Genomic DNA, 14,760 nt, shown 5'->3' on the forward strand with positions numbered 1-14,760 from the left:
TATGTGTCGGCAGCCTTATCTGTTTCTAAGTCTCTAAAGGCCCACTCTACTAAATCAGTGGGCTCTTCCTGGGCGGCTGCCCATGGAGTCTCGGCGTTGCAACTCTGCCAAGCCGCTACATGGTCGGGGAAGAACACCTTTGTGAAGTTCTACAAGTTTGATACCCTGGCCAAAGAGGATACCCAGTTTGGACAGGCGGTGCTGCAGATGTCTCTGCACGTTCCCGCCCACTATGGAAGCTTTGGGACATCCCCATCATACTAATGTGTCCCCAAAATCCTTTATGGATGCTAGAGAAAATTGGATTTTAAATACCTACCGGTAAATCCTTTTCTCGTAGTCCATAAGAAATATTGAGTGCCCGCCTCTGTGCGGTGACTTTCTGCAGGTTCTCTGTTATGTGTTACCTGTTCAGCTGTTTGCTGTTTATGCTGCCAGCTGTTGCTGGCCCAGTTATGTTATGGTGTGCTGGTGTCTAAATCTCACCAAACTTCTCGTTGTTATGTTCCTTCTCTCAAGTATGTCTGGTTTACCTATAACTGCCTGTGGGAGGGGTCATAGAGGGGAGGAGCCAGCACACCCAGTGGAAGAAATTTAAAGTGCACTGGCTCCTTTGGACCCCATCTATACCCATCGTACTAATGTGTCCCCAATATCGCTTATGGACTACGAGAAAGGATTTTCCAGTATATATTTAAAATCCTATTTTATTAAATATCCCCCTAAGTATATTGATGTGTCACTAATATCAGACCCTATTTGCACTTTTTCCTTAGTTTTGTGTATTAATTCGCTTATAGGGCTTGATTCAGATACCTTTGAATCTCAGGCAATGCCAATGTTCTTGATTATTTGCTACTGTGCATGCATGAAACATTCTGAGAACCCCTATGGCGCATGCTTTTCCCTGAGTGTACATACAAAGGTGCTGATCCTTATGGCTCAGGTGGGATCAGAAATGGAATGAAACTGATAGGTATTCACAGGCGGGGTGTGGCAGGTGGCCTGAAGCAAACACACAAAAAAGTCTGTCTCATGGGTGTGAAACGGGAGTGTCACATGCAGGTTAGGGACAGCAGCTGTGTTCTCAGAGGCCCAGCCGCCTCCACAGAGGCCATGTTCAGATGGAGAAACTGCACCTGTTATAGGACAGGTGTAAGTGTCGATGGTGAGCTGATGGTGGAGTGCCTAGAACGGGCACAGGCACAGAAAGTGGGCGTCTCGATGGTTGAACATTCAGGTGCATGCTAGTACACAAGGAGAAGGCTGAAACTAGCATTCGCATATTATTACTGTCACCAAGGTAGAGCGGAGCAGGTCCGCCACCACCGCCCACCTGCTGCATATGCTTACCTTGAAATAGGCAGCAGCACCATGTTCCCAGTGACAGCTTCAGGAAGATGGCACTGCATAATGAAAGCAAAGACTCTTTGCTCTCTAGTGCACATGCGCCATCCTCCCGAATATCACTGGGAAGATGGCCGAGGCAGAGGGATCCACTTCCCAGATCAAGCAAGTTAAGATGCCTCCCCCCGTCCCGATCTGAATGGCGCCCCCTGGTGGAGCGTGCGGGGCCACTTTGCGGCCCAGCAATTAATTTTTTTTAATATGCATTTTTTTCTAAAGGGCATGGACACAACCCATATTTAGGCCCTGCTGCTATCTACGTCCCTGCATATTATCGTTCCTGTGACTCCACCAACAGACGTTAGAATGGATGCAGCAGCGTCTACCTTTGAATCAGGATTAGTATTGTTGTTGCAGAGGAATTAGTATGAAGTCACAGTATAAAATGCATATTTTCCATAAAAGTCACATGTTGTGGCTAAATATATGTGAGTATATGACTATAATATGGTGAATACCAATGTGAAATCAAAAATGCTAGTTATCTTTCTACTGCCTCTCTGTAGGTATCTTTGATGTCCCTGATTTTAACTGTAATCGTCATGTTCATGGTAATTATTCGAGCATCATCTCTCACTTGGTCAATGTAAGTACTGTATATTATAATAAAAGCACTCTTGTTTATTCTTAGATAATCATCACATATACTGTATCAAAGGGATAGCATCAGTCATATTGTTATTTAATAATAAGCATGCACTTTCCGTATACTAGTAATCATAGTTGCCTACCCTCCCTAATTCTGCAGGAGACTCCCTGAAATAGCAGCAATCTCCCTGATTGCACCTTACCCCCATTATGCAGCTGTTACATTCTTGGGGGGGGAAATAAATCACAGATACATACATTCAAATGGGATCATTAGTGCCATTTCCCTGCATTGGTTATAAGGCACAATGGGGCAGATGTATTAACACGGAGAAGGCATAAGGAAGTGATAAACCAGTGATATGTGCAAGGTGATAAAGGCGCCAGCCAATCAGATCCTAATTGTTAATTTACATCTTGGAGCCGATTATCACTTCCTTATGCCTTCTCCAGGTTAATACATCTGCCCCAATGATCCCTATGGCCACTTACAGTATATGGAACCTCTTGTAAAACACAATACGCAAATAAATCTAGTGATGTGCACCGGACATTTTTCGGGTTTTGTGTTTTGCTTTTGGATTCGGACGCGTTTTGGCAAAACCTCCCTGAAAATTTTTTGTCGGATTCGAGTGTGTTTTGGATTCGGGTGTTTTTTTACAAAAACCCCTCAAAAACAGCTTAAATCATAGAATTTGGGGGTCATTTTGATCCCATAGTATTATTAACCTCAATAACCATGACTTCCACTAATTTTCAGTCTATTCTGAACACCTCACAATATTATTTTTAGTCCTAAAATTTGCACCGAGGTCGCTGGATGACTAAGCTAAGCGACCCAAGTGGCCAACACTAGGCCCATCTGCAGTGTCAGACAGGATGGCACTTCAAAAAAATAGTCCCCAAATAGAACATGATGCAAAGAAAAAAAGAGGTGCACCAAGGTCGCTGGATGGCTAAGCTAAGCGACACAAGTGGCCGACACAAACACCTGGCCCATCTAGGAGTGGCACTGCAGTGTCAGGCAGGATGGCACTTCAAAAAAATAGTCCCCAAACAGCACATGATGCAAAGAAAAATGAAAGAAAAAAGAGGTGCAAGATGGAATTGTCCTTGGGCCCTCCCACCCACCCTTATGTTGTATAAACAGGACATGCACACTTTAACAAACCCATCATTTCAGCGACAGGGTCTGCCACACAACTGTGACTGAAATGACTGGTTGGTTTGGGCCCCCACCAAAAAAGAAGCAATCAATCTCTCCTTGCACAAACTGGCTCTGCAGAGTCAAGATGTCCACCTCCTCCTCATCGTCCGATTCCTCACCCCTTTCACTGTGTACCAGTGACGTGCGGTGAGGTGAGGCAGGTGAGGCAGAGCCTTTCCTGTCATACATACGTTTGTGGCAGAGGTTTGACTGTATAAAGTATATGGAAAATACAAAGAATATGTTTGAAATATCTTCTTTGCATTATTCTAATAATTTTTATAGCTAAAACTCTGGAGTAAAAAGTCTATGGCACTCTTTCGGAGTACACACTGGAGGGGGGGCAACTTAGGTAAAATAAAGCCAGTTTGTGCAAGGGCCTCCAAATTACCTCTTTTTCCTGCCAGTATACGTACGGACTGTCTGACGTGCCTACTTGGATGCGGTCACTCATATAATCCTCCACCATTCTTTCAATGGTGACAGAATCATATGCAGTGACAGTAGACGACATGTCAGTAATCGTTGGCAGGTCCTTCAGTCCGGACCAGATGTCAGCACTCGCTCCAGACTGCCCTGCATCACCGCCAGCGGGTGGGCTCGGAATTCTTATCCTTCTCCTCGCAGCCCCAGTTGCCGGAGAATGTGAAGGAGGAGCTGTTAACGGGTCACGTTCCGCTTGAGTTGACAAGTGTCTAACCAGCAGGTCTTTGAACCTCTGCAGACTTGTGTCTGCCGGAAAGAGAGATACAACGTAGGCTTTAAACCTAGGATCGAGCACGGTGGCCAAAATGTAGTGCTCTGATTTCAACAGATTGACCACCCAAGAATCCTGGTTAAGCGAATGAAGGACTCCATCCACAAGTCCCACATGTCTAGCAGAATTGCTCCATTTTAGCTCCTCCTTCAATGTCTCCAGCTGCTTCTGCAAAAGCCTGATGAGGGGAATGACCTGACTCAGGCTGGCAGTTGAACTTGTCACTGACTTATGATGAATGCGCTGCAGGTGACGTATAAGGGAGGATGTTCCAAGGTGGTTAACGTCCTTACCCCTACTTATTACAGCTTGACAAAGGCAACACACGGCTTGACACCTGTTGTCCGCATTTGTGTTAAAATAATTCCACACCGAAGAGGTGATTTTTTTTTGTAATTTGACCAGGCATGCCAATGGCCATATTCGTCCCACGGACAACAGGTGTCTCCCCGGGTGCCTGACTTAAACAAACCACCTCACCATCAGAATCCTCCTTGTCAATTTCCTCCTCAGCGCCAGCAACACCTATATCCTCATCCTGGTGTACTTCAACAGTGACATCTTCAATTTGACTATCAGGAACTGGACTGCGGGTGCTCCTTCCAGCACTTGCAGGGGGCGTGCAAATGGTGGAAGGCGCCACCTCTTCCTGTCCAGTGTTGGGAAGGTCAGGCATCGCACCCGACACAATTGGACTCTCCTTGGGGATTTGTGATTTAGAAGAACGCACAGTTCTTTGCTGTGCTTTTGCCAGCTTAAGTCTTTTCATTTTTCTAGCGAGAGGATGAGTGCTTCCATCCTCATGTGAAGCTGAACCACTAGCCATGAACATAGGGCAGGGCCTCAGCCGTTCCTTGCCACTCCGTGTCGTAAATGGCATATTGGCAAGTTTACGCTTCTCCTCAGACGCTTTTAATTTTGATTTTTGGGTCATTTTACTGAACTTTTGTGTTTTGGATTTTACATGCTCTCTACTATGACATTGGGCATCGGCCTTGGCAGACGACGGCTGCTGCCACTAGTCATGGTCGTCTCGGCCATGACTAGTGGCAGCAGCTTCAGCATGAGGTGGAAGTGGATCTTGATCTTTCCCTATTTTACCTTCCACATTTTTGTTCTCCATTTTTTAATGTGTGGAATTATATGCCAGTATCAATAGCAATGGCCTACTACTATATATACTGCGCACAACTGAAATGCACCACAGGTATGGATGGATAGTATACTTGACGACACAGAGGTAGGTAGAGCAGTGGCCTACTGTACCGTACTGCTATATATTATATACTGGTGGTCAGCAAACTGTGCAAAACTGAAATGCACCACAGGTATGGATGGATAGTATACTTGACGACACAGAGGTAGGTAGAGCAGTGGCCTACTGTACCGTACTGCTATATATTATATACTGGTGGTCAGCAAACTGTGCAAAACTGAAATGCACCACAGGTATGGATGGATAGTATACTTGACGACACAGAGGTAGGTAGAGCAGTGGCCTACTGTACCGTACTGCTATATATTATATACTGGTGGTCAGCAAACTGTGCAAAACTGAAATGCACCACAGGTATGGATGGATAGTATACTTGACGACACAGAGGTAGGTAGAGCAGTGGCCTTCTGTACCGTACTCCTATATATTATATACTGGTGGTCAGCAAAATTATGCACTGTACTCCTACTATATACTACAATGCAGCACAGATATGGAGCGTTTTTCAGGCAGAGAACGTATAATACTGGTGGTCACTGGTCAGCAAAACTCTGCACTGTACTCCTCCTATATAATACTGCTGGTCCCCAGTCCCCACAATAAAACAGTGTGAGCACAGATATATGCAGCACACTGAGCACAGATATGGAGCGTTTTTCAGGCAGAGAACGTATAATACTGGTGGTCACTGGTCAGCAAAACTCTGCACTGTACTCCTCCTATACAATACTGCTGGTCCCCAGTCCCCACAATAAAGCAGTGTGAGCACAGACATATGCAGCACACTGAGCACAGATATGGAGCGTTTTGCAGGCAGAGAACGTATAATACTGGTGGTCACTGGTCAGCAAAACTCTGCACTGTACTCCTCCTATATAATACTGCTGGTCCCCAGTCCCCACAATAAAGCAGTGTGAGCACAGATATATGCAGCACACTGAGCACAGATATGGAGCGTTTTTCAGGCAGAGAACGTATAATACTGGTGGTCACTTGTCAGCAAAACTATGCACTGTACTCCTCCTATATAATACTGCTGGTCCCCAGTCCCCACAATAAAGCAGTGTGAGCACATATATATGCAGCACACTGAGCACAGATATGGAGCGTTTTTCAGGCAGACAACGTATACTGGTGGTCACTGGTCAGCAAAACTCTGCACTGTACTCCTCCTATATAATACTGCTGGTCCCCAGTCCCCACAATAAAGCAGTGTGAGCACAGATATATGCAGCACACTGAGCACAGATATGGAGCGTTTTTCAGGCAGACAACGTATAATACTGGTGGTCACTGGTCAGCAAAACTCTGCACTGTACTCCTCCTATAATACTGCTGGTCCCCAGAATAAGGATATTTGCACTGCAGCCCCCTGAAACATAGTGAGAGGACGCCAGCCACGTCCTCTCACTATCATTTCCAATGCACGAGTGAAAAATGGCGGCGACGCGCGGCTCCTTATATAGAATCCGAATCTCGCGAGAATCCGACAGCGGGATGATGACGTTCGGGCGCGCTCGGGTTAACCGAGCAAGGCGGGAGGATCCGAGTCTGCCTCGGACCCGTGTAAAAAGGGTGAAGTTCGGGGGGGGGGGTTCGGATTCCGAGGAACCGAACCCGCTCATCACTAAACAAATCCTGCAAAATATCAGTGTTTTTTCTTCAACAAATAGATCTTACTAACTTTGGGGCTCATTTACATTTGGATGTAAGTCATTTTCATAACACGCCTCTCCGATGTAGCAGTATGCGCCCGCGCTGATAGGTGTTACTTTCACAATCTCCCTGAAATGATTTTTAAAAAGTAGGCTAGTAGGCTAGTAATCTTACAGTTAACATGCATCCACTAACCAAGGATTTCCCAAACTCGGTCCTCAAGGCACCCTAACAGTCCAGGTTTTAAGGATATCCATGCTTGTGCGCAGATGGTATAATCAAATTGACTGAGGTATTCTGTCATTTTCAGATTGCATTATTCAAAGTTAATTTTTTTCAGTCAAAAAAATGCAATATGCAATATTGCATACAGTATTTATTCTGTAACTTTTATTTGATATTATATTGATATTAACTAGTGCTCTGGAGAGAATGTTTCATCATTCACTTCTATCCCTGCCAAATTTGAACTGTACAAGTAGGAAGCCTTTTCCTTATTTGTTGTTTCTGGACGTTTAAAGCACAATTTAACTAGTGGGAATAGAGGATAATTAGTGATAGAGGTCCTATAATAAATTACTGTAATCATAGGTTTGATGTAAGGGATCATTTTGTTTCTAAATTAATAATTACATTTCTGCTTAATCATATCAATGTACGATTTAGGGGGGTATCCTATTAGAAGCGGTTATTTTCCGCTATCCAATTTGCCCCAAAGCGACATGTTTCTCCCTGATGCCGGCACTTATCACCGGAAGCATAATCCGTGATAAGTAGCCATCGGAGCCTCGATAACACATGGGATCAGGAGCTTAGCCTGGATCCCATGTGTTATCGCACGATTGCGGGTCCGTTTTTGCAAGATAAAAATGGCCTCTAATTGGGTACCTTGATAATAACCATCGGTCTGAAAACTGATCACCTCTAATTGGATACCACCCTTAGTCAAACATGTTCCAATTGTATAATTTTTTATTTATTTAGAGTATGGCGTAATGGTTAGCATTACTGCCTCACAGTAATGATTCCCACCATGGGGTGGAGTGTGTATATTCTCCACGTGCTTGCGTGGGTTACCTCTGAGTCCTCGGATCTCCCACACTCCAAACATATACTGGTAGGTTAATTGGCTCCTAGGAAATATAGATTGCAAACTCCACTGGTGCAGGAACTTACTGTATGTGAATGGCTAAATAATATCTGTAAAGTGCTGCAAGCTTTGTATATGCTATGTAAATAACTGGCAAAAATGAATAATAAATGTAATCATAATCTAACAGAAAAATAAAACAAATTAATATATTTGCAGTATAATTAGTTTTACGATCATTATACTTTATTTTTACTATTACAATTCAGACATTTTGTCGTCGTCATCATCCTTTAGTTATAAGGGGATGCGGTCAAGATGCCGCCGGCCGGAATCCCGGCGGTCGAAATACCGACGCCGGAATCCCGACCGCCACAATCCCGACCGCCACAATCCCGACATATTCTCCCTCCGTGGGTGTCCACGACACCCATAGAGGGAGAATATAATAGTGTGTCGAGCGTAGCGAGGCACCGTGCCCGCAGCGTGGCGAGCGAAGCGAGCCCGCAAGGGGCTGTGTTCCGCTCGCCACCCCTGTCGGGATTGTGTGGTCGGGATTCCGGCGTCAGTATTTCGACCGCCGGGATTCCGGCCGGCGGCATTTAGTACTGATCCCGTTATAAGGGGCCATAGACTCTCACTGAATGAAAGTCAAAATTTGTGAATTAAGATTTTTTCCCCTAATCCTATTGTTTTTTTCTCTTAATTTACCCATATATGTTTGATTGAACTGGCTATGCTGTCATCCACACACATGTTGAATCTTTATAATAGTTTGATTAAACATTATTGGATTGTATTGTATGTGGTTAAGTTCTTATGATTAAAGATCATGACTAAAGGGCAATGGAGATCTATGCTTTAGGGAGGTCATTCCGAGTTGATCGCTCGCTATCTACTTTTTGCAGCCGTGCAAACGCATAGTCGCCGCCCACAGGGGAGTATATTTTTGCTTTGCAAGTGTGCAAACGCGTGTGCAGCCAAGCAAGACGAAAACGATTTTTGCAGTTTCTGAGTAGCTCTGGACTTACTCAGCCCTTGCGATCACTTCAGAATTTTTGGTCCCGGAATTGACGTCAGACACCCGCCCTGCAAACGCCTGTACACACCTGCATTTTTCCAAACACACCCAGAAAACAGTCAGTTGCCACCCACAAACGCCCTCTTCCTGTCAATCTCCTTGCGATCGGCTGTGCGAATAGATTCGTCATTAAATCCATCGCCCAGCTACGATCTGCTTTGTACCCGTACGACGCGCGTGCACATTGCAGTGCATACGCATGCGCAGTGGTGACACCCGGAGCGCACTCTGTGCTATTACATACACACCCCATGCTCAGGCTGCCGGAGCCGCGTGCACCCCAGAGGGGTGTGGCCTAATTTAAAAGGGGCGTGTCCACACAGGTCTTTTCTCCTTCGCTCCCGGGCATGTACATCTTCCCCGAAGATGCTTGCTGCCCCTGGAGACTGGACTGTGTGTGTGCCGGCTCTTATCTGTGACAGGAGCCGAGTGCTGCAGGAGATTATCTCCCTGCAGCACTCGGCTCCTGTCACTGCAGAAGAGCCAGCACTTTGGTGTTGCCTGCACCTCCCGCTCCCGCCTTTTGATGCCACTGTATCTATCCATAGGGTGACTTTGCAATGGCCATGTCGACAAATGTCAATGAGCAATGGAGTTACAGTACTTCCTTATCGCATGAGCATAGTCTATGAGGTTTTACTGTCCAACAAGGCAGAAATCTTCTCTGGGGTCAGCTAGAAAGCCCAGCCACTGTACATATACTGGGATTCTTATGTTAATTTTTTTCAGAGTGTCTCTTTGTCTAGTCTTAAATGGTCTTTTGTTCTGAGCTGCCTTTTTTACACCGAAATGTTCTGAATATGAATTATGTGGAGAAAGTGTCAAATAATGGTTATTATTGCTGTCCTTGTAGTCATGGAAACCCTTTGCATAGAATTATAATGATATGTTTAATCCGTATTCTTTTGTGAAAAAAAGAAAATTTGCTTTTTATCAGACTACGGGTCAATCCTAGAATTAGTATTAAAAGTGAAAAGACAAATAATGAAAATGCCTGTATTCAGCCGCCAATGCTTGACCTGCAGAGAAAGGATAGTAAGTGGCTTGGAACAACAGCAGCCTTCACATGCTCACATTGATTACAATAATTTATACTATAGAAGAAGACAAAGACACTAGCCACGCATGATCAGCTGGCAACCATGCTGTAAACCAAATGTATTAGTGCCACTTACCCAAATGTTGGTGGTACTGTGTGTAGTATACAGTACACAGGAATTGTGCAAAATCTGGTACATTAATTACGGGAAGCCCCAGATTTTTCTCATTGCTGGCTCACGTCTGTTGTGCAGCCAGTGGAATAATTTATTTGGGATTCAAGTACTGAATATGACTAATTCAAAAGGATTCAATTCAATTGCAGTTTTAGGAGACACTTACTCCCAAGGCAAGGACCTAAGATCCATCTTCCCACATTTTTTTAAGGCCCAAGATGATTGTGCGTTTAGCACTTTTATAGGAAACTGGGTGATTGAAAGCTGAGTGTTATTTTTGCCTTGCTTTTTTAACAGCAGTAATTGTAAGGGGTTGGATTCTAAATGCCAACTGCGGCATCCCGATAGTGAGAATCGCAACAGTTGGAAGGTAAGTATACTTGACTTCCCTCTATGGCCCCCTTACCCTAACCCCTCCTTTCGCAGCCTAAACCCCGTGCTCCCAACCGCAGGTGTTGTGTACCTTGTCGGGATGCCGGTGTCTGTATTCCGAGACGTGTCGGGATTCCGGCGTTGGTATTTTGACTGCTGGGATCTTGACCAGATCCCCTTGTAAGCTTCCCTGCAGCATAGTATAATAGTATACTATGCATGGGGGGCTAATATAGAGGTGAAAAAATCAGCCGTAGGCACAATGGGTATATTCATCTGTATGCAGAGATCTATATCACATGCTAATGCAGTAGGTTTAATAATCTTTAAGAAAGTGTATTAAACCTGTGAAATTTATACCAGTGTGCCCTGTTCTGTGCAGAGTTTCAATTTTATTGCAACCAATTCAAAAATCTTGTGTTGGAAGCCTGTCAAGATCTATCCATTGTAAGAAAATAGGGAAGGAACAGTGAGAAGTGGACTGATACTCATTTTATACAGTACATGTCAGGGAAAATAGGTCAGGCACTTATTTTTAATTAAGTTTAACATATTTGTGTGGTAGGTAATAACATAGGGGATCCATTTATAAACATCTGTTAATAAGGCTGAGTGTCCAAAATCAATTATCGCTTTGATTTATCATTTAAACCTGCCGCGGCAGTTGAGTGATAGTCAGCTGCCTTGGAGATACTGCTTAGAGCAGCTAGGGTTAATTTACTGCATAGCCGAGCCCCGGGCAATATGCACATGGGCAGTGGAACAGAAAGCTCCACCTGGACTTATGCTTGGCACAGTACGAGGTTATAAACGAGATCAAGGAGTCACTGAGGTGAATGAGACAGAATAACTTGAGTGTATGTTCTCCTCACAATAAACGTAAAAAAGTAATAGTCAATGATAATTTACTGCGGCCAGACTTAAACTGAGGCAAGGCAGGAGATACACCAGGATTTCCAAAAGGAAGATGATAGCAGGCCAGGATTTCAGGATTTGGCTGAAGGTTGCGGCTCCAGCCTTATAGGGTGCTGGCAAATAGTGGCAAGCCAGGAATTTTGGATATGGCTAAAGGTTGCGGCTCCAGCTGTACAGGACTCTAGCAGTTGACTACCAGCTAGGTATGCGGGATGGGCTGGAGGTTGCGGCTCCAGCCGTACAAGACTTTGGTAGGTGACAGAAGGCCAGGAATGCAGGATAACTTCCAGAAACCAACAGGGGTGGGACCAGGCTTTAGCTTCCAGAATCAAGAGCAGAGGACTAGAGGCTCATGCTAACGAACATGAACTATAAGCGGCAGGGCAAGACTAGGCTGACTGCAAGATATAAGGGCAGCAACCAATCAGAGAGCCCCAGCAGCCAAGCACCCTTGCGTAAACAATGTCGTGCAGCAGAAGTGCTGCACGTCTCTCACAGCCTTCTGACAGCCCAGAGTCTCCAGCGGCCGCCCATGGAAGCAGCTGGGCGGAAGTGCCCCTGATGTCCTGGTCGCTCCAGGTGAGCCCTTTCTTTATTTTTTGTGACATGAAGTTACATGGAACCAACTCCTTGAATAAATGACTTTAGCATTTACATTAAATTACGCAAGTCTGGAGAGTGCTATCTTTTTCCACTTTAATGTGGAGAAACACTGTATTGTACTATGGAGGTCATTCCGAGTTGTCCGCTCGCAAGGCGATTTTAGCAGAGTTGCTAACGCTAAGCCGCCGCCTACTGGGAGTGAATCTTAGCATCTTAAAATTGCGAACGAAGTAATCGCAATATTGCGATTACACACCTCGTAGCAGTTTCTGAGTAGCTTCAGACTTACTCGGCATCTGCGATCAGTTCAGTGCTTGTCGTTCCTGGTTTGACGTCACAAACACACCCAGCGTTCGCCCAGACACTCCTCCGTTTCTCCGGCCACTCCTGCGTTTTTTCCGGAAACGGTAGCGTTTTTTCCCACACGCCCTTAAAACGGCCTGTTTCCGCCCAGTAACACCCATTTCCTGTCAATCACATTACGATCGCCAGACCGATGAAAAAGCCGTGAGTAAAATTACTAAGTGCATAGCAAATTTACTTGGCGCAGTCGCAGTGCGGACATTGCGCATGCGCATTAAGCGGAAAATCGCTGCGATGCGAAGATTTTTACAGAGCGAACAACTCGGAATGAGGGCCTATGAGTCTGACCCCGTGTTAGGATCAGGCTTTGATTTGGCACCCCAGCCGTTATCTGTGTCGGGTGAGAGTGTGGGACTTTCCTGCATATATATATATATATATATATAAAATCTCCAGATTTAGTGCAAAAATAAGATTTTACTCACCGGTAAATCTATTTCTCGTAGTCCGTAGTGGATGCTGGGAACTCCGAAAGGACCATGGGGAATAGCGGCTCCGCAGGAGACTGGGCACAACTAAAGAAAGCTTTTAGGTCACCTGGTGTGCACTGGCTCCTCCCACTATGACCCTCCTCCAAGCCTCAGTTAGGACACTGTGCCCGGACGAGTTGACATAATAAGGAAGGATTTTGAATCCCGGGTAAGACTCCTACCAGCCACACCAATCACACCGTATAACTCGTGATACTATACCCAGTTTAACAGTATGAAAACAACTGAGCCTCTCAACAGATGGCTCAACAATAACCCTTTAGTTAACAATAACTATGTACAAGTATTGCAGACAATCCGCACTTGGGATGGGCGCCCAGCATCCACTACGGACTACGAGAAATAGATTTACCGGTGAGTAAAATCTTATTTTCTCTGACGTCCTAGTGGATGCTGGGAACTCCGAAAGGACCATGGGGATTATACCAAAGCTCCCAAACGGGCGGGAGAGTGCGGATTACTCTGCAGCACCGAATGAGAGAACTCAAGGTCCTCCTCAGCCAGGGTATCAAATTTGTAGAATTTTGCAAACGTGTTTGCCCCTGACCAAGTAGCAGCTCGGCAAAGTTGTAAAGCCGAGACCCCTCGGGCAGCCGCCCAAGATGAGCCCACCTTCCTTGTGGAATGGGCTTTTACTGATTTAGGATGCGGCAGTCCAGCCGCAGAATGCGCCAGCTGAATTGTGCTACAAATCCAGCGAGCAATAGTCTGCTTAGAAGCAGGAGCACCCAGTTTGTTGGGTGCATACAGGATAAATAGCGAGTCAGTTTTCCTGACTCTAGCCGTCCTGGAAACATAAATTTTCAAGGCCCTGACTACGTCCAGTAACTTGGAATCCTCCAAGTCCCTAGTAGCCGCAGGCACCACAATAGGTTGGTTCAAGTGAAAAGCTGATACCACCTTAGGGAGAAACTGGGGACGAGTCCTCAATTCCGCCCTATCCATATGGAAAATCAGATAGGGGCATTTACATGACAAAGCTGCCAATTCTGACACACGCCTGGCTGAAGCCAAGGCCAATAACATGACCACTTTCCACGTGAGATATTTTAGATCCACGGTTTTAAGTGGCTCAAACCAATGTGATTTTAAGAAACTCAACACCACGTTGAGATCCCAAGGTGCCACTGGAGGCACAAACGGGGGCTGAATATGCAGCACTCCTTTCACAAACGTCTGAACTTCAGGTAGTGAAGCTAGTTCTTTCTGGAAGAAAATCGACAGAGCCGAGATCTGTACCTTAATGGAGCCTAATTTCAGGCCCATAGTCACTCCTGCTTGTAGGAAATGCAGAAATCGACCTAGTTGAAATTCCTCAGTTGGGGCCTTTTTGGCCTCACACCAAGCAACATATTTCCGCCATATGCGGTGATAATGCTTTGCAGTTACATCTTTCCTGGCTTTAATCAGCATAGGAATGACTTCCTCCGGAATGCCCTTTTCCTTCAGGATCCGGCGTTCAACCGCCATGCCGTCAAACGCAGCCGCGGTAAGTCTTGGAACAGACAGGGCCCCTGCTGCAGCAGGTCCTGTCTGAGCGGCAGAGGCCATGGGTCCTCTGAGATCATCTCTTGAAGTTCCGGGTACCACGCTCGTCTTGGCCAATCCGGAACCACGAGTATTGTTCTTACTCCTCGTTTTCTTATTATTCTCAGTACCCTTGGTATGAGAGGCAGAGGAGGGAACACCTAAACTGACTGGTACACCCACGGTGTCATTAGAGCGTCCACAGCTATCGCCTGAGGGTCCCTTGACCTGGCGCAATATCTCTCTAGTTTTTTGTTTAGGCAGGACGCCATC

The 14,760-nt window shown here is 45.5% G+C and overlaps 1 protein-coding gene across 1 annotated transcript in view; it reads left to right on the forward strand.

The window, feature by feature from the left end:
* Positions 1-14,760, forward strand: part of SLC38A11 (solute carrier family 38 member 11) — a 230,073-nt gene that overhangs the window by 39,978 nt on the left and 175,335 nt on the right. The window contains exon 7 of the mRNA XM_063933616.1: positions 1,914-1,993. Coding sequence (XP_063789686.1) covers positions 1,914-1,993 — 80 coding nt within the window. The remainder of the gene's footprint in view (positions 1-1,913; positions 1,994-14,760) is intronic.

The sequence above is a fragment of the Pseudophryne corroboree genome, chromosome 7 (assembly GCF_028390025.1).
Source record: "Pseudophryne corroboree isolate aPseCor3 chromosome 7, aPseCor3.hap2, whole genome shotgun sequence".
Taxonomy (NCBI): Eukaryota; Metazoa; Chordata; class Amphibia; order Anura; family Myobatrachidae; genus Pseudophryne; species Pseudophryne corroboree.